Consider the following 19,191-nt stretch of genomic DNA (forward strand, 5'->3'; position numbering starts at 1 on the left):
CCGGGCGGCCGGCGGGGCGGGGCCGGGCGGCGGCGGCCGGGTTCCTCCGCAGTCCGCGGCGGCGGCGGCGACGGCGACATGGAGAGCGGGGCCTACGGCGCGGCCAAGGCCGGCGGCTCCTTCGACCTGCGGCGCTTCCTGACGCAGCCGCAGGTGGTGACGCGCGTCGTGTGCCTGGTGAGCCGGCGGGGCCGCGGGCGGGGGGGCGGGGGGGGGCGGGGGCCGCGAGCCGGGAGCGCGGCAGGTGGCGGCGGCCGGGCCGGGCCGGGCGGGGCGGGCGGGGCGGGCGGGGGCTGCGCGTGCGGACGGCGAGAGGGCCCGGGCCCCGCGCCCCCCCCGCCCTCCATCCCCGTCCGCGCCCCGCGCCCCCCCCCGCCCTCCATCCCCCTCCGTCCCCTCCAACCCCCTCCGCCCCCTCCGCCCCCTCCAGCCCCCGCGCCCCCGGGCCCCAGCTCCTCCCGCGCTGCCCCGGTCCCCGCTGCCCCGGTCCCCGCTCCCCCACCGGCCGCACCGAGGCGCCGCGGGGAGCAGGCCTGTGGCCCCGCTGGCGCTGGGAGGGGCTTGGGGCAGCTCCAGGACAGGTGGCGGCGTCCTGGGACTCGAGCTCGGGGAATTCGCCGGGAAGGGGCTTTCCCAAGCCACGTGGGGCCCCGGGGCGGTCGGGCGCCCCCAAGCAGGATCTCCCTTCCGCTCCGGAGCAGGCCCCGGCCCCGCTTCCCCACGCAAGGAGGGGAGGCCCCGGCCCCAGGTTAGGGGGTGACGGGGCTCAGGAGGGCCGCGGGCTCTTGAGCAACCAGCCAGCGCCTAGAGCCGGACCAGGTTTCAGAGTGGGCAGGCACAGGGCTGGGGCTGGGACTCAGGTGCCCACCCCATGCCCTCCTGGGCCTGGAGCCTAACGAGGTGCCCTGGTGGCACCCATGCCCCCTGCCTGCCTGACCCTGGGGTCTGTTCCAAGGGGCAGACGCCCATGTGTCGGGCCGGCTGTGCCAGGAGTGGGGCCTGGCACGCTGCTGCCAGCATCCCGGAGTTCCGGCTTCATCTCCAGCTGGGGGTGGGGCTTGTGACTGCCAACTCCAGAGCCTATTGACAGGCCCTCCTCGGGGCAGGGCAGGGGACAGGCCTGGGCCCCTGTCAGTGGGAGCCAGGTGTGCCCTCCGTCCTGCATCTGCTGGCCTGGGGCGGGGATCGGTGGTGACCTTGAAGTTTAGGGAGGAGGTGAGGTTGTGACCTGAGGCCTTCCCGAGGGCCCAGAGCCCCTCCCAGAGCTGGCAGGCCCAACTAGGACCTCCAGGGCTCTGGGTGCAGAACTGTGTCCACAGGCCTGCCAATCAGATTAGCCTGGGTCCTGGGCAGCTGAGGCCCAGACAGGCCCCGTGCAGACAGGACTCACCTGTGGGCAGGAAGCAGGCCGGGCTTCCCTCAGAGGGGGAGTCTGGATACCAAAGAGACCAGTAGTCCGTGTAGGAGGAGAGCTGGCCAAGCTGGGGGGGCCAAGCTGGGGAGGCCACGCTGGGGCAGGAAGGAGCTGGCGGGGGCACGGGCTTCAGCTCAGCGCCGGCTGGCATGGCTTTCCCAAGAGGTGGGGGGAGCCCTCCATCGCCAGAGGTGTTCAGGCAGAGGTTGGACGCCACCAAGGTGACTCAGGCAGAAGGTGATCTGGGGTGAAGCTCCGAGCCTGGGCTTCTGTGACATCTCCTACTGAAGCACGATGACCCCTCCCAGCAGGCCGCGGCGGCGGGGTAGTCCCCTCTCAGGAGATCCCCGTCCGTCCGTCCGTCCCCCGCCTTCCCCTCCACTGGCCCAGGGTCCAGGAATCCCTGGCTAGGGGGTGGCGGCTGTGCTGGTATCTGCAGGTGGCCTGGGAGAAGGGGGTAAGGAGAAGTGGGGACTGGGCACCAGGAAGCAACGTGCCTGTCCGCTCACTCCGCAAGCTCAGAAGGGGCCATGGTGCCTGACCTCCCAGAGGGGAGCAGCGCCAGTGTGGGGGCCCAGGGCCCCTGTCATGTGTGCCCCCGTGGGGTCTGTCTGGCGGCCACTCAGCCCCTCCCTGCCCTGTCCCCTCAGGTCTTTGCTCTGATCGTGTTCTCCTGCATTTTCGGCGAGGGCTACACCAACCCCCACCACTCCATGCAGAAGTACTGCGTTTTCAACCACAACGAGGACGCGTGTGGCTATGGAAGCGCCATCGGGGTGCTGGCCTTCCTGGGCTCTGCCGCCTTCCTAGTGGTTGACGCCTACTTCCCCCAGATCAGCAACGCCACGGACCGCAAATACCTAGTCGTCAGCGACCTGCTCTTCTCAGGTACCTGCTAGCAGCGCCCCCATTCGACTTTGGGAGGCGAAGAGGAGCAGGCGGTGTTCCCCAAAGCCCTGGGGCTCTGGGATGGCAGGGCCTCGGCAACCTCCGGACGGCCCAGGGGCAGCGCCCGCCCCTCCCCCCCGGCCCCACGTGAGCAGACCAGCTTGCTGGCGGGGATCTCTGCCAGAGCCCACCGGCATTGAGTGGTGGTCACCGGGCCTTGGAGCCAGGCACCCCAGTCCCCACCCTGGCTTTCTGCGTCGGTGCCCTTTATATTCCTGGGGGCTTCTGGGAGATCCTGGCCGAGGGCCACCCCGCTCCCCCCACCACCACAGGGGCCTCTCCTGGGTCCCCGAACAGCCCCTGCCCCCTCCACGGAGCTGACCTTGCCTCCCGGCCTTCTTCCCAGCTCTCTGGACCTTCCTGTGGTTTGTTGGTTTCTGCTTCCTTACCAACCAGTGGGCGGCCACCGAGATGGAAGACGTGCTCGTGGGGGCCGACTCGGCCCGGGCGGCCATCACCTTCAGCTTCTTCTCCATCTTCTCCTGGGTAGGTGGGCCGGGGCGGGCAGGGTTGCAGTGTCTTTGGAGAAGGGGGGTGGAGGCTGAGGAACCCAAAACTCGGGGCTCCCCGCAGGGTGCGCTGGCCTCCCTGGCCTACCAGCGCTACAAGGCGGGAGTGGACGACTTCATCCAGAACTACGTAGACCCCACGCCTGACCCCAGCACGGCCTATGCCTCCTACCCCGGTGCGTCTGTAGACAACTACCAACAGCCGCCCTTCACCCAGAATGCCGAGACCACTGAGGGCTACCAGCCGCCCCCTGTGTACTGAGCTGCAGCGGGGATGGTAAGGGAGGCAGAGGGGGTGTCGGGGGGCCTCCCCCTCCTGGACTCCTCCCACGAGCCGAGCCTCGCCTCCCCGGGCTGTGGCCCCTCACCCTGTCGGGTGCCTGGGGTGCCCGTCGGAGGAGCCGGCGCAGCCTGGAGCCCCTCCCGGCCTGGCTGCCGGTGGAGCAGCGCCTCTGCCCCCGGGCTTCAGCCACCACTCCTCAAGGGCATTTTTTAGAAAAGGGTTTTTAGCCAGATGTGTTCTGTCGTTGCTTTTAATAATCCCCAGCGCTACCCGAAGTAGCTAGAAGTGCCCGACCTGCTGTTTTGACAAGTGCCTTAGCCTCTCCCCAGCCCAGGGGAGCCGGGCCCAGGTCCAGACTGTGGTGGCCGCAGTTACTTGGGCTTCTGTGCCAAAGATGAGCCTTGGGGCCTTCCCTGGGCTCGCCTGCTGGTGCTGGGCCCGGGCGCCCTTTCCCGCTCACTCAGGTTTGGTTCCCACCTCCCGGCGTCGTGCCCGCAGCCCCTGCGTGCGCCGGAAGCTGGCAGCCCTGTGCTCGCTGCTGTCACGTCTGCTCGCCTTTCGGATCGAGGGTCCCTGCTCTGTGCCAGGGCCTCCGGGCGGCTTCTGACAGCCTCGGCCCGGCTGCCGCAGGGGGGGGGGGCACGGGGCTGCACGCCCCCTTCTCCTCGTTCCCACCCCCTTGGCAACAGGGAAGGGCTTTGCCTGACCGGAAACACCCAGCTTTATGTAAATATTCGGCCACTGTCAGGTGTGGGGTGCGCCCACAGCCCCGGGCTGTCCTGAATGTATTATAAAGGCTCCGGGGTAAGATGCACAGACCCGTGGTTCTCGTAGACTGCTTCCAAGACAGAATAAATGTTTTTCTTGTTCATAATCTCCCTTGTCGTTAGTTGGGCCTCAGCCTGGGGATGGAAGAGATGTCCCACTCTGGGGTACACCCTGGGAGGGGGTGCTTTATGGACTTGCATTTTGAACAGCGGGCAGCAGTCTGCTGCTCTAGCGCATGCGTGTGCGCCCGCTCCCTCATCTGGGGTCTCATTCCTCACACTGCCGTCCAGCGGCATCTTAAAATAGCAGCTGTACTCAGCCTGTAAACAAGACAGTTCTTCTGGACTGCCTTGCCAAGGCCCTGCTGTGCCCTGGCTGGAGTTGGGGTGGGGGCACCTGGGAGCTGACCCACTGGCTGCCCCTCCCCTGCTAACCCTTTGCTTCCCAACCCCTCCTAGCCGAGTGAGCAGTACCCCGGCAAGGGCTGGTCCTCCCTTCCTGCAGACAGAGGCTGGCACTTCTGGAGCCTGTCCCGGGATGGCCGGCCCCAAGGGAGCGAGCCTATCCCTGACAGGAGAGGTCAGGACCCCTGAAACCCCTCAATTCCCTTTTGGAGAAGTGACAACAAGAACTGTCAGAAGTGGGCCTGTTTGAAAATCCTGAGAACCAACGAATATGGTTCTGTGAACACCTCAGTGTGACTCAGGACCAGTCACCAGCAAGCTAGAGTAGAACAAAAGGGAGAGGCAAGCCAGGGTGACTGACCCCAGAACCTCAATCCCATCTGCACCAGGGTGGGGACAGAGGGGCCTGCCCACCCCAGCGGGTTCTTGCTTCTATGCAAGCCGCTGACGGCCCACTTTACAAGGAAGGTACAGCTGAGCTAGTCTTCTGGGCTCCCGAGCTATCGAGTGTCTGTTTCACAAACAAAACCTGACCCCACACCCCAGCTGGCAGCCCTGACCACAGCCTTGTCTTTCTGTCCTGGGCCCCAGGCTCCTCCGTCCACCCATCTTGTCCTGAAACTCATCCAGACAGAAAAGCAAGCAAACATTCTTCCTAGGACGCGCTTCATGGTCGCTTCTCAGTTAAACTGTTGTGGCTAAGAGACTAGTAGTATTAGAAAAAGATCTGGAACGAAATCCCCACCGTGTCACATCAGAGCTATCTACAGGGAGACCTGGGGCATCCCAGGCTGTTAATGACATGTGCTTTTGGGGCACCTGGGTGGCTCGGTTAAGTGTCTGACTTCTGCCTGGGATCGGGCTCCCTGCTCAGTGGGAAGCCTGCTTTTTCTCCCTCTGTCTCTGTCCCTCTGTCCCTCCTCCTTTAAGAGAGCTTGTGCTCTCTTAAAAACTTTTTTTTTTTTTAAAGATTTTAGGAAAAAAAAAAAAAAAAAAAGATTTTAGGGCAGCCCAGGTAGGTGGCTCAGCGGTTTAGTGCCACCTTCAGCCCAGGGCGTGATCCTGGAGACCCAGGATCGAGTCCCATGTCAGGCTCCCTGTGTGGAGCCTGTTTCTCCCTCTGCCTGTGTCTTTGTCTCTCATGAATAAATACATAAAATCTTAAAAAAAAAAAAAAAAAGATTTTATGTATTTATTCATGAGAGACAGACACCCGGATGTAGGACTTGATCCCAGGACCCGGGATCATGCAGATGCTCAACTGCTGAGCCACCCAGGCGTCCCCCAAAAATAAAACCTTAGCCAATCAGTAAGTTTTAATATTAGTTATTAATTCACAAACTACAACAGGATCATAGACCCCAGGGCAAGCCACCTCTGCCCCTAACCCCCTCCCCCGTTTTAAAGGTAAGCCAGGTAAGCCCGGGGACCTGAGCCCCAGCAGGGTGTCTCCCAGGTGAGAGAGGAGAAGCTGTAACTCTGGAGGTGATCAGAGTGTAGGCAGGGCCCTGGGGGCAGCCGGAGGGCACAAGTCGGGCCACCCTGGGGGCCAGGAGTGGTCCCCGCTGGCGGGGACAGAAGCCTTGGCGTGGGACGAGCCTGGTGTGGAGCTGGAAGTGCCGGACTTCCCAGTGGGAACAGAAACTCAACAGCCAAGTCCACAAAGGGGAAGAAGCCATGGCAGCCCCGACACGTCGTCAGTGTGTGGTTGTGCCCCGCACCCCCCAGGAGGGCGGGGGGGCCCCGTCTGCGGCCAGACCCTGAGCTCGAGAGCAGACCGGCAGCCGGGAAAGGAACAGAGAAGGGGAACCGGGGCCGCCGCCACCGGGACTCGCGTGGCTGGAGGCACAAAGTCCCCCCCCCTTCCTCTCCATCCCCGCTCCTCCCCCTGTGCCTCTGGGAGGGCTGCACCGGCGGCAGGGGGCAGGGGCACGGGCATCCAGCAGGGGCCACCTCAGTTGGCGGGGCTGCACTGCAGGACGTGCTGGGGAGCAAAGAGCTTGCGAACTCCCGCGGCCTCCTTGCCCTCCCCAGGCTTTCCGGGCACCGGCACCAGCACGTTCTCCTTGTTCTCCCTGCTGTCCAGCCCCGCGGGCGGGCCCGACGCCTTCTTGAAGTAGCAGAGGCGGCACACGGAGTGGTATTTGTCTGCTCCTCCGATCACCTCGACCTGGCCCCCGGACAGAAAGGGCCTGCACTGAGCAGGGGTGGGGGGAGCAGCGGCACAGCGCCCCCCCACTCCTCCTCCCCCCAGCAGGCAGGGGCAGGCAGGGGCAGGCAGGGGCGGGCAGGGGCGGGCAGGGGCGGGCAGGGGCAGGCAGGGGAGGCTACCTCCTTCTCCGAGCCGAGTCGCTTGGTGTAGGCGGCCTCGCGGAAACACTCCATGCACACGGCTGTCAGCTTCACGACGCTCTCAGCCAGAGGCACCAGGTTCAGGATGGTCCCGAATGCCTGCACTCCCCGGGGAAGACAGCAGGTGAGCACATCTACCTGGCCAGGTGGGTTTTCCTTGAAATCCTTGGACTCAGAGCAGGAGGCATGGAAACCTTGGCTCGGCTTGCTTTCCCCAGAGTGCCATCCCCTGCAGCAGACAGCATCCGGTCTGGGATGGACTCATCTGAGTGCCCAGGCTAAGGCACCCCCGGCTGAACGTGTGCCCAAGGGCCAAGCCCCGGTCATCCAGGGAGCACTGCGCTGAGAGAGGAGGCCCTGTTCCTGCCCCACCCCTCGCCCCCTCCCTCCCAATCCCTTCCCAAGGCCCAGCTCAGACCCCTTACCTTCCTCTGGAAGGTCCCATCCAATGCGGCCACGATCACGGTCTTCCCGGCGTTGGCCATAGTCTCACTGAACTCCACGATGTCTGGGAACTGGAAGGGGGCGGGATGGCAGCGAGCTTCAGCAGCTTCCGGGGGCCACGGAGGGACACTGTCACCCACCAGTGTGGACCATGAGAACAGGGCGACCCCAACCCCCAGCCAGCACCCCAGACCAGGACACAAGTGTCTCTGTGCTCACCCTCACTCCACACAGCCACGCACACCCACAACCAGCCCCGTTGCCTGACCATCCACCAGCTCTCCACGACAGAACTGGTACGCTCCAGGCCCCAGCACATGGGACCTGTCCCTAGGTGATGCAGCCCAGCTGGAGGCAGTCTAATACCGTGGTGGCCAAAGGCTCAGGCTAGAGGGCTGCCTGCCTTAAACCCTGCTCTGGTTGGACCCATGTGTGACCTTGGCCATGACTTCATGTTTCTGAGCTGAAGAAATGGCAAGGAAGGCTCCCGGTATTGCTCACAGATCCCGGGCCCTCAAATAGTGAACAGATAAGGTGTCACTTGATGCCTGAGAGGGGTCAAGGTTCCGCCAGCTATTTACACAGCAGGCCCTGTGTTTATTTGGTAAACCAGCTGTCATCCTGAGGGGCCAGCGTGAGGCTGCTACTTGTGCAGATCCTTTGGGTTTTCACTGTGCAAGCATACTGCCTCCAGTGGACTGTGTCTATCTGGATTGCTCTTTGGGTTGTGTGAACGGGCACGTTCTTGTCTTGGGGCAGTGGGCCTCTCCCCACGCCGTTCAGGCCCGACCTGGCCCACTTACTGGGGTGTGAGGTTACAGAGACCTGGACAGTTAGCAAAGACAAGGACCGTGAAGGTGGCTAGGAAAACCAAGAGTGATTTGAGTAGGATTCAGACGAAGCCAACTCCGACTACCCTCTGTAGGGCTGGCCAGACCCAAGCTACAGAAGCACCCCCCGCCCCACCCCGCATGCTAGCATGGTCCCACACGCAACTGATGCCGACATTCAAAGATCTCACTTCGTCTCCTGTTCACTTGCCACCTCCCTGGGAAACAGTCCCCAGCAGGCGTTCCCAAGGTCTCAAAGATAAGGACAGCTCTGTGCAGATGGCCGGCAACACTTCACAACACTCGCTGGGAAGCAGGTTACTGGCATTTATTTTTATTGCTGTTAGTTTTTATGTTATATTATGGGTTGACCGCCCGCCCTCCAAATTCACATTGAAACCTTCACCCCCAATACCTCAGCATCTGACCTCATTCGGAGGAAGGGTCTTTGCAAATGCCACCCAATTAAAGTAAGGTCAGCAAGGTGAGCGCCAATTCAATGGGACTGCTGTCCTTATGAGAAAGGGGCACTTGGACAGAGACACAGAGGGAAGATGCCATCTGCAAGCCAAGGGCAGAGGCCTGGACTATTCCCATCCCAGCCCTCACAAGGAAACGAGCCTGCTGTCCACACCCTGACTTTGGGCTTCCAGCCTCGAGAATTGGGAGAGAATCAGTTGCTGCTGTGTAAGCTGTCTGCTCGGTGCCACTTCTTACAGCAGCCCTAGGCAAGTAATACAGGTTACGCTTAAAACAGAACTTCAGCGGGGCCTCTGGGGAGTGCGGCCTGTTAAACTCCAACTCTCAGTTTTGGCTCAGGTCATGATCTCCGGGTGGGGAAATGCTCAGCGGGGAGCTGGCTTCCCTTCTCTGCCCCTCCCCCCACTCCCTCCCACTCTCTCAAATAAGGAAATACAATCTTTAAAAGAACATAAAGTAAACTAGAACCTCAGGGTGCCCAGCTGGCTCAGTCAGAAGAGCGCCACTCTTGATCTCGGGGTGTGAGTTTGAGCGCCACGTTGGGTAAAGAGATTACTTAAATAAATAAAAACTCTTAAAAAATAAGTAAGGTGCCTGGGTGGCTCAGTAGGTTAAGCGTCTGCTTTCAGCTCAGGTCATGATCCCGGGGTCCTGGGATCGAGTCCCGCGTTGGGCTCCTTGATCAGCGGCGAGTCTGCTTCTCCCTCGCCCTCTGTGATCTCTCTCACTCCCTCTCAAATAAATTAACGAAATGTTTAAACTAAATAAATAAAAAACATAATAGAACTTCTAAGCACTTTACAAACTTTGGGTTTTCCTGGCAGACACAGTTACAACATGGGATCCATGTAGGAAAGTACCAGCAGAGGGTTCTCAGCTGGTGGCAAGTGTGCCCACTCGTGTCCAGCTGCCCATGCCACACCTCCGGGTGACCAGCAGCAAGCCCGCTTCCTAAAGGAGTTTTGATGGAGGGGACAGAGCCCAGAGCCCAGAGTAGAGATTAGGAAGCCTCCGAGTGGATTTGCACCTCCGTCATCTTTCTGCCAAGAGCTGGCTGGCTTGTGACGCGCGGGTGAGTGACCCCTGGCTCTGCCCCCGCTGGGGGGCACGCTGGCCTCACAGGGGCAAAGGCCACAAAGGACAGTAATAAAGGACGGACAAAGTAAAATATTCAGCTGTGGATGGTGGAACACTACATGAAATGCCACAGACAGAATTCAAAGGCCAATAGGGAGGATGTCACAGCACATGACAAAGTGACACCAGCCATCAAGTGCACTGGAAGAAAGATAAGCCAAGAGAAAAAGGAGTGAAAGCCCTTACAAGGCAATTTAAAAGAGAAAGTAATATAAATAGCCAATAAACATGGAAACAGATATCAAGTAGCAGTAGCAGTAATTTCTCTGTAGCAGAGAAATGCAGTAGAACAGGGTGTGCGGGCATGGGTGTGCACGCATGTGTGCACAAACACGCACCCTCTGCCATTTGCCCTTTACACCTCTTCCTAGGGAATCTCTGCAAAGGCTGGCGGTCCCACCGCCCTGTCCTCTGCGCCTGCTGTCCACTCTCCACTCAGCCTGCCCAGAGCCCACCCACCTCCCTCCTACCGCAGACACAGCCGGCCAACAGCTCACTCTCTGGATATCCCGCAGGCCCCTTCCTAGCCACCCCACCTTAGCTCTGTCCCCCTGGCATTGCCTTTCAGGCCAGTTGTCTCCACCTGACCTAGGACATCGTTCTCTCCCTGGACTAGAAGGTAGGCTCAGGGGTGGAGACTCTGGCTGAATCCCCAACCCTAAGAACACAGCTGGTGTGGGGCACAAGCCCAGAAAGCATCGACGAATGAATGAATGAATGAATGAATGAATGAATGGAATTGGCCCCTTGACCAGCAATTCCACTTAGCAGATAAATCCCAATACACCAGCCAGCAGCCCAAGATGCCCATCACAGCCTTCAAATGCACATGCCAGGGGGCTGGCGTAAGTGAGGTAGTACATTTGTAAGCACTCGTAAGGATGGGTACACTTGCTGATACGGGTAAACGGCCCACAGTGTGATAGGAGGCCCCTCTATTTAAAAATGCACGCCGGGGATCCCTGGGGGGCTCAGGGGATCCCTGGGGGGCTCAGCGGTTTAGCGCCTGCCTTGGGCTCATGGTGTGATCCTGGAGTCCCGGGATGGAGTCCCACGTCGGGCTCCCTGCATGGAGCCTGCTTCTCCCTCTGCCTGTGTCTCTGCCTCTCTCTTTCTCTGTGTCTCTCATGAATAAATAAATAAAATCTTTAAAAAAAATAAAAAAATAAAAATGCACGCCTATAAAAACTAGACAGATGTAGAACCAACGTGTAATAGGGCTTTGTTTGTTGTTCTGGGTTGTAAAAAGAGAACAGCAGCCCAGCAGCAGGAGCTGGCCTGGCCCTCACAGCTGGGCCCTGGAGTTATCACGTGGAACATAACTAATTTCATGGAGCACGAGCATCAGGCAAGGCCACTCTACGACTGCAATGTGTCAAGACAAAAACAAGACCCTCCATAGTCCTGTCTGAGCGCAGACGTGAACATTCAATAAGCTACAAGGGACCAAACATCCCCCTGTCCTGGCCAACAGGAGTGACTGCTGCTGCTTTATAGACTCCACTTCAGCCTCATAGTTCCCCCTCCCTAGCGAGAAGGTTTAGGATCCTGGTCAGGATCACCCTCCTTCCTGAGGGCGTTGAATTGAGAACTAAGCTAACCTCCTAAAACACTGTCCAGAATGACCCCTACAAGCCCTAGTCCTAATAACCAAGCCCTCTCCAGCCCCTCAGTGGGAGAGATGCCCCCGGTTCCCAAGATGGATTCTCCCTGCAGCAATCACTAACCACTCACCAAACACACACACAAAAGAATTTCAGGGCACAGGGACCCTGGGTGGCTCACGGGGTTAAGTGTCTGTCTTCAGCTCACGTCATATCTCAGGGTCCTGGCATCCAGCCCTGTGTCGGGCTCCCTACTCAGTGGGGAGCCTGCTTCTCCCTCTTCCCCTGCCTCCTATCCCTCAAATAAATAAATAAATAAATACATTCTTAAAAAAAAAAAAAAGAGGTGGGGTGAAAAACAGTAAAGGGGACCAGGTGCCCAAATTCCAGTGGCAGAAGGTCAGTAGAGGCCACACATGCAACCTCTAGGTATGCCACCCCGCACCAGGGACCCCTAACGCTTTCCCAATTCCGTTCTCTTGATGCGCCCTCCCAGGGCAACCTGAGAAGCCAACAGCAAGCCTCCCCATCACTGACTTGGAAAAGAGTGAGCCAGGAAAGGCTTTCACGCACGATTTTCAGAAAGACAGGGAAGGAACAGCAGCAGTTAAAACAAACGGTACAGGGGCACCTGGGTGGCTCAGCGGTTGAGCATCAGATGCCTTTGGCTCAGGTTGTAATCCTGGAATCCTGGGATCGAGTCCCACATCAGACTCCCCAAGGGGAGCCTGCTTCTCCCTCTGCCTATGTCTCTGCCTCTGTCTTTCTGTGTCTCTCATGAATAAATAAATAAAATCTTTAAAAAATGAATGAATGGAACACCTGGGTGGCTCAGTGGTTGGGTGCCTGCCTTCGGCTCAGGTCGTGATCCCGGGATCTGGGATCAAGTCCCACATCGGGCTCCTTGCTTCTCCCTCTGCCTGTGTCTCTGCCTCTCTCTCTCTCTCTCTCTCTCTCTCTCTCAGTCTGTGTGTCTCATGAATAAATAAAGACAAATGGTACATCTGTAAATAGCAAGGATATGTGAATTAGAGCAGGACTTACACAAAAAGAACTGGAAATCCCAAATAAAAAGCAGGCTTTGAAAGCACACACACTGGGAAATGTTCCCAGAACACCTGCCAGAGGTGGGGAGAGAGATTCAGAGTGATAGTGGCTTCCTTCTCCCCACCAGGCATGGGGACACAAGTGCTCACATGTCAAAGGCACACCAGACACCAAGCATAGAACCTCCCAGGACACACTTTCCTGAGAGCAAACCCGTTACCCGTTACCTGCTCAGGCCGGCAGCACAGACCAACGGCGGCCTTCTCCTCAGCTGCAGGAAGAGCTACTGCTTTTCCAAAGCAACGGGGAGAAACCATAGTCAAGGTACCCTTTGCCCTCTACTTACCATAGAGAACATTAAAGACATTTTCCTACCAAGACGCAGAAAGCTTCCCACCAACACATCCTAGCTGTAAGAATTACTAAAGGATGTACTTCAGCTGGAAGAGGAACAAGCCAGAAGCAACAGTGAGCCAAGCAAAACATTCTTACACACCAGTGTTGAGAAACTGGCTTGAACTCATGGCCCTGAGATCAAGAGTCATATGCTCTATGGACTGAGCCAGCCAGGCACCCCAAGAAACCTAATTTTTTCCCCTCATTGTAAATAAATAAATAAATAAATAAATAAATATTACATATTTTTTTTTAGGGGAGAGGGGAGGGAGAGAGAGTCTTAAGCAGGCCTCATGCCCAGCACGGAGCCCAATGGGAGGCTCCATCTCACGACCCTAAGATCATGACCTGCAATGAAATCAAGTCAGAGGCTCAATTGATTAAGCCACCCAGGCGCCCCGCCCCAACCCTCTTTTTATTGTATATATATATATATATATATTTTTTTTTTTAAAAGGTAAAATAAATCCCTTAAAACATGAAAAGCAGTACGGGGAATCCAGAGGGTATTCAGACACCAGTTAAAGCAAGTGAACTACAGACCAGGAGTCCGTAGCAGAAGGCCAGACAAGCCAACTTACAAACTGCCCTTCATCGATGCCTATGACAGCCACGCCCAGGGCCTCCTGGGCCACGTCCCGGAGCAGGCAGGCTGGCAGTGCCTCCATGGTGTTCCTGGGGAGAGAAAGCCAGCGGTGAGCCAGGGACCGGCTCCCAGGCCCACCCTCCCCGCAAAGCATGTGCACCGTTTGGCCGGAGCTTGAAGTTAGCGCCTGTGAGAGGGCATCTGGGGAGAATAAAGACCCATGTTCAGAAAACCAGTTATTCAACACAAGTTAGGCCACTTGATGCTCTGGACCAGAGATGAGCAATGTGTGATATAAAGCTTAACAGGGACTCAAAAGCTCTGCTTCTGTTCAGGGGGCCAGGGCAGGCGAAACGCTTTCTTTCTCTTAAAAATGGGAAAAAGAGGACGTAAATACAACTCAGCCTGCACTCTAGCTGTCTTTATTACCAACGCGGTCATGAGATATAATTTTTCACTTCTTTCTTTTTATAGAGGAAGGGGCACACAAAGGTAAAGTTGCCCGGGGAAAGTCCAACGTGGTCCTGGGCAAAGCATTAGCACCAGGCCCCGAGCTCCGTGTGTCCCCGCAGAGAGAAGCCTGAACTTCAGCCCGCAGCGCCAGAGAGTTCCCTCCATTGGGCTCCTGTGGCCGAGCGGAGGATTCTTCCAAGACCGTGGGGCTATTAACTGGCAGAGCCAAGGTTCAAATCCAAGGTCATAGTGCTGCCCTGTGCGCCCCACGGGGAGAGTCGTATTCACAAGAGCTTGAAAGCAAAAGGCCATGTGTGGGAAGGTTCCAGTGCATTACACGGCACGGTGGACCCCACCCCGCCCCCACACCCAGGGCCTTTTCTGAACAGGGATGCTGTTCTCTCTCCCCGTCTTTTGAAATAGTCTCTGTGTTTTTCTACAATGTTGTTTTCTTCTGTGTTCATTTTTCCTGCTCTAACTAGCCTTCTGAGGGGCTTGTACTCCCCTGCCCCTTTTTAAAGATTTTATTTATTTATTTGAAAGAGAGAGAGGGGATCCCTGGGTGGCTCACTGGTTTGGTGCCTGCCTTTGGCCCAGGGCGTGATCCTGGAGACCTGGAATCGAGTCCCGCGTCGGGCTCCCTGCATGGAGCCTGCTTCTCCCTCTGCCTGTGTCTCTGCCTCTCTCTCTCTGTGCCTCTCATGAATAAATAAATAAAATCTTAAAAAATAAAATAAAATAAAATAGAGAGCACGTGCACACAAGAACAGGAGGCGGGGCAGAGGGAGAGGGAGAAGCAGTCTCCTCCCTAAATGGAGGCTCGATGCCAAGACCCTGGGATCACGATCTGAGCCAAAAGCAGACGTTTAACCAACTGAGCCAACCAGGTACCCCTGGGGGCTGGTACTTCCAAAGGCTCCGCAGCCTGTAGCTGTATTTAGAAAAAATAAAATACAACCACTGCTCAGTTATTATCTTGCTATAAGTCTACTCCAAGATCTGGCAAGAGCAGGAGATGGTATTTCCTGCATTTTAAATTCCGCTTTCCCACCCCAAGCCAGAGAAAACCAGAGGGTGGGCGAGGGCAGCATCTCTGGAGCCCTGTCACTCCCGCCAAGGGCTGAATCACAGCCATGGCCCGTCTCAGCTTCTGTGGCCCAAGTGAGAGGGCATGTGTGCGGCTCCGGGCCAAGTTCAGACATGCCCCTGATCTGACTTATCACTGCGCAATGTGGCCTCCTCTGCTCGCACTGCTCTCCCTGGATGTGCCCCTGGCCAGTGCAGCAGAAGCAGACACATGTTTTAGGGAAGAAGTAACTGGAAGACCTAAATGACCTGCATAGGGCAGCATGGCCAGAAGCACCGGTCACTCACATCCTGATACTTTAACTCCAATTCCTAGACACTATCCACCCCACCACCCGCCCAGCTTCAGAAACCCCACATTCCCACCCTAAGCCACACATGGGGCAGTGCTGAGGCTGCAAGCCCTCCCTGTGGCACAGCGTGGCTCTGCCGCTGGGGGCTCGGGTGGACAAGTGCAAAAGACAGAGGTAACATCTCAGGCTCAGAAATCTGCAGCCAAGGAACAGGCAAGAGTAAAATTAAACTTAACCCCTCATTCCTGACCTCAGGTTGCAGACTGAAACGTCTGCAGGGCACAAGGCAGATAAACACAAAACTGGGAAGCATGAGGGCACAAGACAAGAGTCAACCAAGATAAAACAACCGAAAAGCTAAATGAAAAGCAACATGCACGCTAAACAAAACCAGTTTGCAACCGCACAGATGTAAGCTCGGCACTATGGACCATCGGGGCAGGGTCAGTATTTGTTGTGGGGGCCGTCCTGTGCACTGGGAATTCAGGAGCATCCCTGGCCTCTCCCCACTGGATGCCCATAGCAGGCCCTCCCCTACTCCAGCTGTGAAGACTACAAATGTCTCCAGACACTGCCAAATGGACTCTGGGGGAGCGAGAGGGGGAACAAAATCTCCCCTGGTGAAGAACACGGGGCCAGAACTCTGTGAAAGGCCAAGTCCTAGGATCCCTTGCCAAGCGACCTTGAGAGTTTGCTGAGTTGCGCGTTTCCATGCCGCCCATCGGCATGGCTAACCAGTCCTGCTGAAGAGCGCTCTGACAGTATGGCCTATGCCCTTGCGCATTTTCACCAGGTTTCCGGAGGAGGTGCTGGGACAGGACAGGAGAGAACAGGGACTGACCGGTCATGTGTGGAGAAGCTGTTGCTGTACCGCGTGTCTTTGGCATACTTGATCACCAAGCACTTGTACTGGGCAATCTGGAAGCGACGGACCCTTCTCATCAGCTCGGTACTGCAAGAGCAGAGCACTAGGTGAGACCCAGGATGTTAAGGAAGTCCCCATCAGTACAAGTGGGGCTCCCCCCCACCCCTGCTGGGGGTCTACAGCCTGAGACCCACCAATGGACAGAAAGACCAGGGAGGACAGAGGGTGGTGGTGGCAAGGAACAGAGGTCAGGTGGTCTGGGGAGGGGGTGGGGGAATAAATGTCTCAGGGATCTGATGGGGTGAGTAGAGTCAAAGGCCTCCGACAGAGAAGAGGGGTCTGGATTGCATCCCCAAAGAGTCCCATCCCAGAGGTCTTCACATGGTCTGCATTGACTTCACAGAGTCTTTTGTGGTTGTTGTTGTTCACGGAAAAAAAAGCAGTTACCTCTGGGTCCCAGAGCCCACCCTGGCCTGACCGTGGTGGGCACCAGGTTTGCCCTGCAGTGACCCCCCCAGGGCAGAGGGCGTCACTCAGGGGGCCGACTAGCCCTGCCTGGGTCAGGCCACCGTCCTGTCACATCAGGGGAGCAAAGGCATCCTGGCCGGACTCCTTAGTGTGTAAACTACTTAAGGAAACAAACACTCGGAAGGGAAGGAGGAGTGTGGATGCTGCAGGGTGCACAGGACCCAGCTCACCGAGGACACCATTTTAGAAGAATTAAAATTTTAAATTGAAAAAAAACAAAAACAAAAACCGGAAAAGACTTGGCTGCCCCTTTCCAAGAGAGCTTTAGTGGGAGGGTGGGGGGAGGGAGGACTACACCCTCAGCAGCCATAACCCGCTGCAGGGGGGCGAGGTGGTGCCATGACCCCATGGAAGGGTCTGAACCCCGCGGGCAGGGAAGGGGTGCCCTCCTGCAGGACCGCATGGGGCGGGAACGCGTGCTCGGTCGGGGGGAGGGGTCGTCCTGCAGGGGGGCACTGAGAGGGGCAGCAGGGGAGGAGGACGGGCCCCCGGAGGGGAGGGGGGAAAAGGCCGTCCCCGCGAGGACATTACTTATTTACCTTTTTCCTGAGAACATGGGTCCTAGAATCACCTAGGAGAGAAGGAGAGGTCACTTCGGGGCCCGCTGCGCACGGACGGCAGGCCAGGGCCACAGCCCCAACCCCAACCCCAACCCCAACCCCAACCCCAACCCCAACCCCAACCCGCACCCGGGTCGCGACCCCCGCGCCGGCACCTGGATCTGCCCCCGGGTCTTGCTGGGGGAGCCGGGCAGCACGGTGGGCAGGTTGATGCAGCTCATGGCGCCTGCAGGAAGCCCGCAGCTCGGGGGCCCTCGGGTGCCACCGCCCAGCAGCCTGCCCCGGGTGCCCCCGCCGCCCGCCTTTATCCCGGGCGCGCTGGCCAATCGGGAGCCGGCGCGGGCGCCCCGCAGCCAATCAGCGCGCGGCCGCGGACTGGCGGGAGATTCGAGCGCGGCCCGCCCCTCGTGGGCGGCCCCGGGACCCGGCGGGCTCGCGTCCCCTGGACGGCAGGCCCCGCCCCGGCCGCCGCCTCTGCAGGGCCTCTAAAGGGCCGGGGCGCGCCCTCTGGCCGGCTGCGGCGGGATGGAGGGCCCGGCGCCCTGGGAGCGGCTGTCCGAGGAGGTAGGCGGGTTGCGCCGAGCGGCGCGCGGGGCCTAGAGGCCGTTCCCCCCGGGAGGCGAACTTAGAGACCCAGAGCCCAGGCCGCCCCGGTGCGCGCTCCCAAAGCCCTAGCGCCGGCATCTCCTTTGCTTCTGGCCACAGGCAGGCTCCGGGGCGCCTGGTCCTCAGGGCTGTGCTAATATCCGCAAAGGAGTCCCAGTTCCCGACACTGAGGTCCCACAGCGTGGATGGAGGATGTGCCGGGGGTGAAGGACTCGGACAAAGCACTCACTAGGGTTATCACTCAACTGTGATTTCCTAACTAGTTTCCCTGCATTTCAGGCTGTATTTTGGGTTGGTTTGGCTTGGTTTATTTGTTTTCCGGTCACGGATACATGTGAGAATCTGATAAGTTATGCATTCTGCCCCCCACCCCCCAGAAAACCCCGTTCTCTCTGTGTCAGAAACCCGTTGCATTATTGTTATTGTACATAAGGACAGGGAAGATGACGGTAGCAGTGACAGCGTGTGCCGGTATGTGCCGCAGGCACAGATTGTACAGGATCTAAAGAACGCTGGTCAGGCACCTCGGTCAACGGGAGGGGGCCGTAACCCACGTTTGAATGGTTAGTTTTACTTCATTTGCATGCTTTATGTCCTTCAACCCTGTGATGCTACTATTATGCCCATTACGTAGATGGGGCTGAGGCCCAGAGAGCGTAAAACAGCCTGTAAGGGACAGAGCATGGATGGCACTCAACCCATCTGACACCAGAGCCCAGGACCCTTCCATGAAGTCACCCCGTCTTAAAATTTCCCATTTTAGGCTTCACTCTTTCTCCTTGCCTTTGAGCTCTTTCTCCAAAACCTGGTTCCTTGCTACTCTCTGCATTAATTCTGTGTCTTAGCCTGACATCTGAGATCCTCTCCCCGTAGTCCCTCCTTCCACCTCACCTCTGCGTCTCTGTGGTCTGACTCACCAGCATTTCCAAACTGACCTTTGATTCCTCTCTCCTGACCTTTGTTTCTTTGCTGTGACTCCTGCAATCAGAATCCCACCCTCTCATGGGCGCCTGAGGGGCTCAGTTGTTGAGCGCCTGACCCTGGTTTTCAACTTAGGTCATGATCTCAGGATCATGGGTTCCAGCCCCGTGTCCAACTCCACACTGACTGTGGGGGATCTGCTGGAGTTCTCTCCCTTTCCCTTTGCCCCTCCCCCTGCTCAAGTGGTCTCTCTCCCTCTCTCCCTCTCTCTCAAAATAAATGAATAAAATCTTAAAAAAAAAAATCATGCTCTCTCAGAGAAGATCAGCTGCATGTCACTTTCTCTGCAGTGATCACCCCAGCTTCCCGGCTTCCTGCAGTAGGACTGGTGCCCACGGTGGCTTAACCAGTGGGACTTCATCTCCCCTTTAAGGCTGTCCACTAGTTTAAGGCATGGTCTCACTCTAGACCACGACTCTGGGAGCACCTGCGATGTATGTGATGTACCTAATTAATTGGTGTGGGAGGAGAGTGGGGTGCGGGTGATCAGGCTGGAGCTTGGAGGGGCTCGAAGGACGCTGAGGGCATCTGTAGAGCCTGAGCTATTGGGGGAGGGCTTCTCAAGGCAGAGAGGAGGAGCATCCAGACGTTTGGAGGGGTGGGGTATGCTGTGGAGA

General features: G+C 58.0%; 3 protein-coding genes across 6 annotated transcripts in view; 2 read left to right on the forward strand and 1 right to left on the reverse strand.

The window, feature by feature from the left end:
* Positions 1-20: 20 nt before the first annotated feature.
* On the forward strand, positions 21-4,028 carry SYNGR2 (synaptogyrin 2). Of its 2 annotated transcripts, XM_041727116.1 has the most exons (4): positions 21-177; positions 2,065-2,302; positions 2,709-2,848; positions 2,936-4,028. In XM_041727116.1, the coding sequence occupies exons 1-4, from the start codon at positions 79-81 to the stop codon at positions 3,131-3,133; spliced, it is 675 nt and encodes a 224-aa protein (XP_041583050.1). In that variant the 5' UTR covers positions 21-78; the 3' UTR covers positions 3,134-4,028. The 2 variants fall into 2 exon arrangements, with proteins under 2 accessions (XP_041583050.1, XP_041583051.1); XM_041727117.1 differs by lacking the exon at positions 2,709-2,848.
* Positions 4,029-5,636: 1,608 nt separating this feature from the next.
* TK1 (thymidine kinase 1) lies at positions 5,637-17,276 on the reverse strand. Its single transcript, XM_041726174.1, has 7 exons — positions 17,143-17,276; positions 16,967-16,998; positions 15,876-15,986; positions 13,198-13,291; positions 7,104-7,193; positions 6,658-6,777; positions 5,637-6,496 (listed from the first exon to the last, which is right to left on the reverse strand). The coding sequence occupies exons 1-7, from the start codon at positions 17,206-17,208 to the stop codon at positions 6,281-6,283; spliced, it is 729 nt and encodes a 242-aa protein (XP_041582108.1). The 5' UTR covers positions 17,209-17,276; the 3' UTR covers positions 5,637-6,280.
* Positions 17,277-17,449: 173 nt separating this feature from the next.
* AFMID (arylformamidase) overlaps positions 17,450-19,191 on the forward strand; it is a 36,561-nt gene continuing 34,819 nt past the window's right edge. For all 3 annotated transcript variants that reach the window (XM_041726171.1, XM_041726172.1, XM_041726173.1), the window contains exon 1: positions 17,450-17,551. In XM_041726171.1, coding sequence (XP_041582105.1) covers positions 17,513-17,551 — 39 coding nt within the window. In that variant the 5' untranslated portion in view covers positions 17,450-17,512. The remainder of the gene's footprint in view (positions 17,552-19,191) is intronic.

Source organism: Vulpes lagopus, chromosome 12, assembly GCF_018345385.1.
Source record: "Vulpes lagopus strain Blue_001 chromosome 12, ASM1834538v1, whole genome shotgun sequence".
NCBI lineage: Eukaryota > Metazoa > Chordata > Mammalia > Carnivora > Canidae > Vulpes > Vulpes lagopus.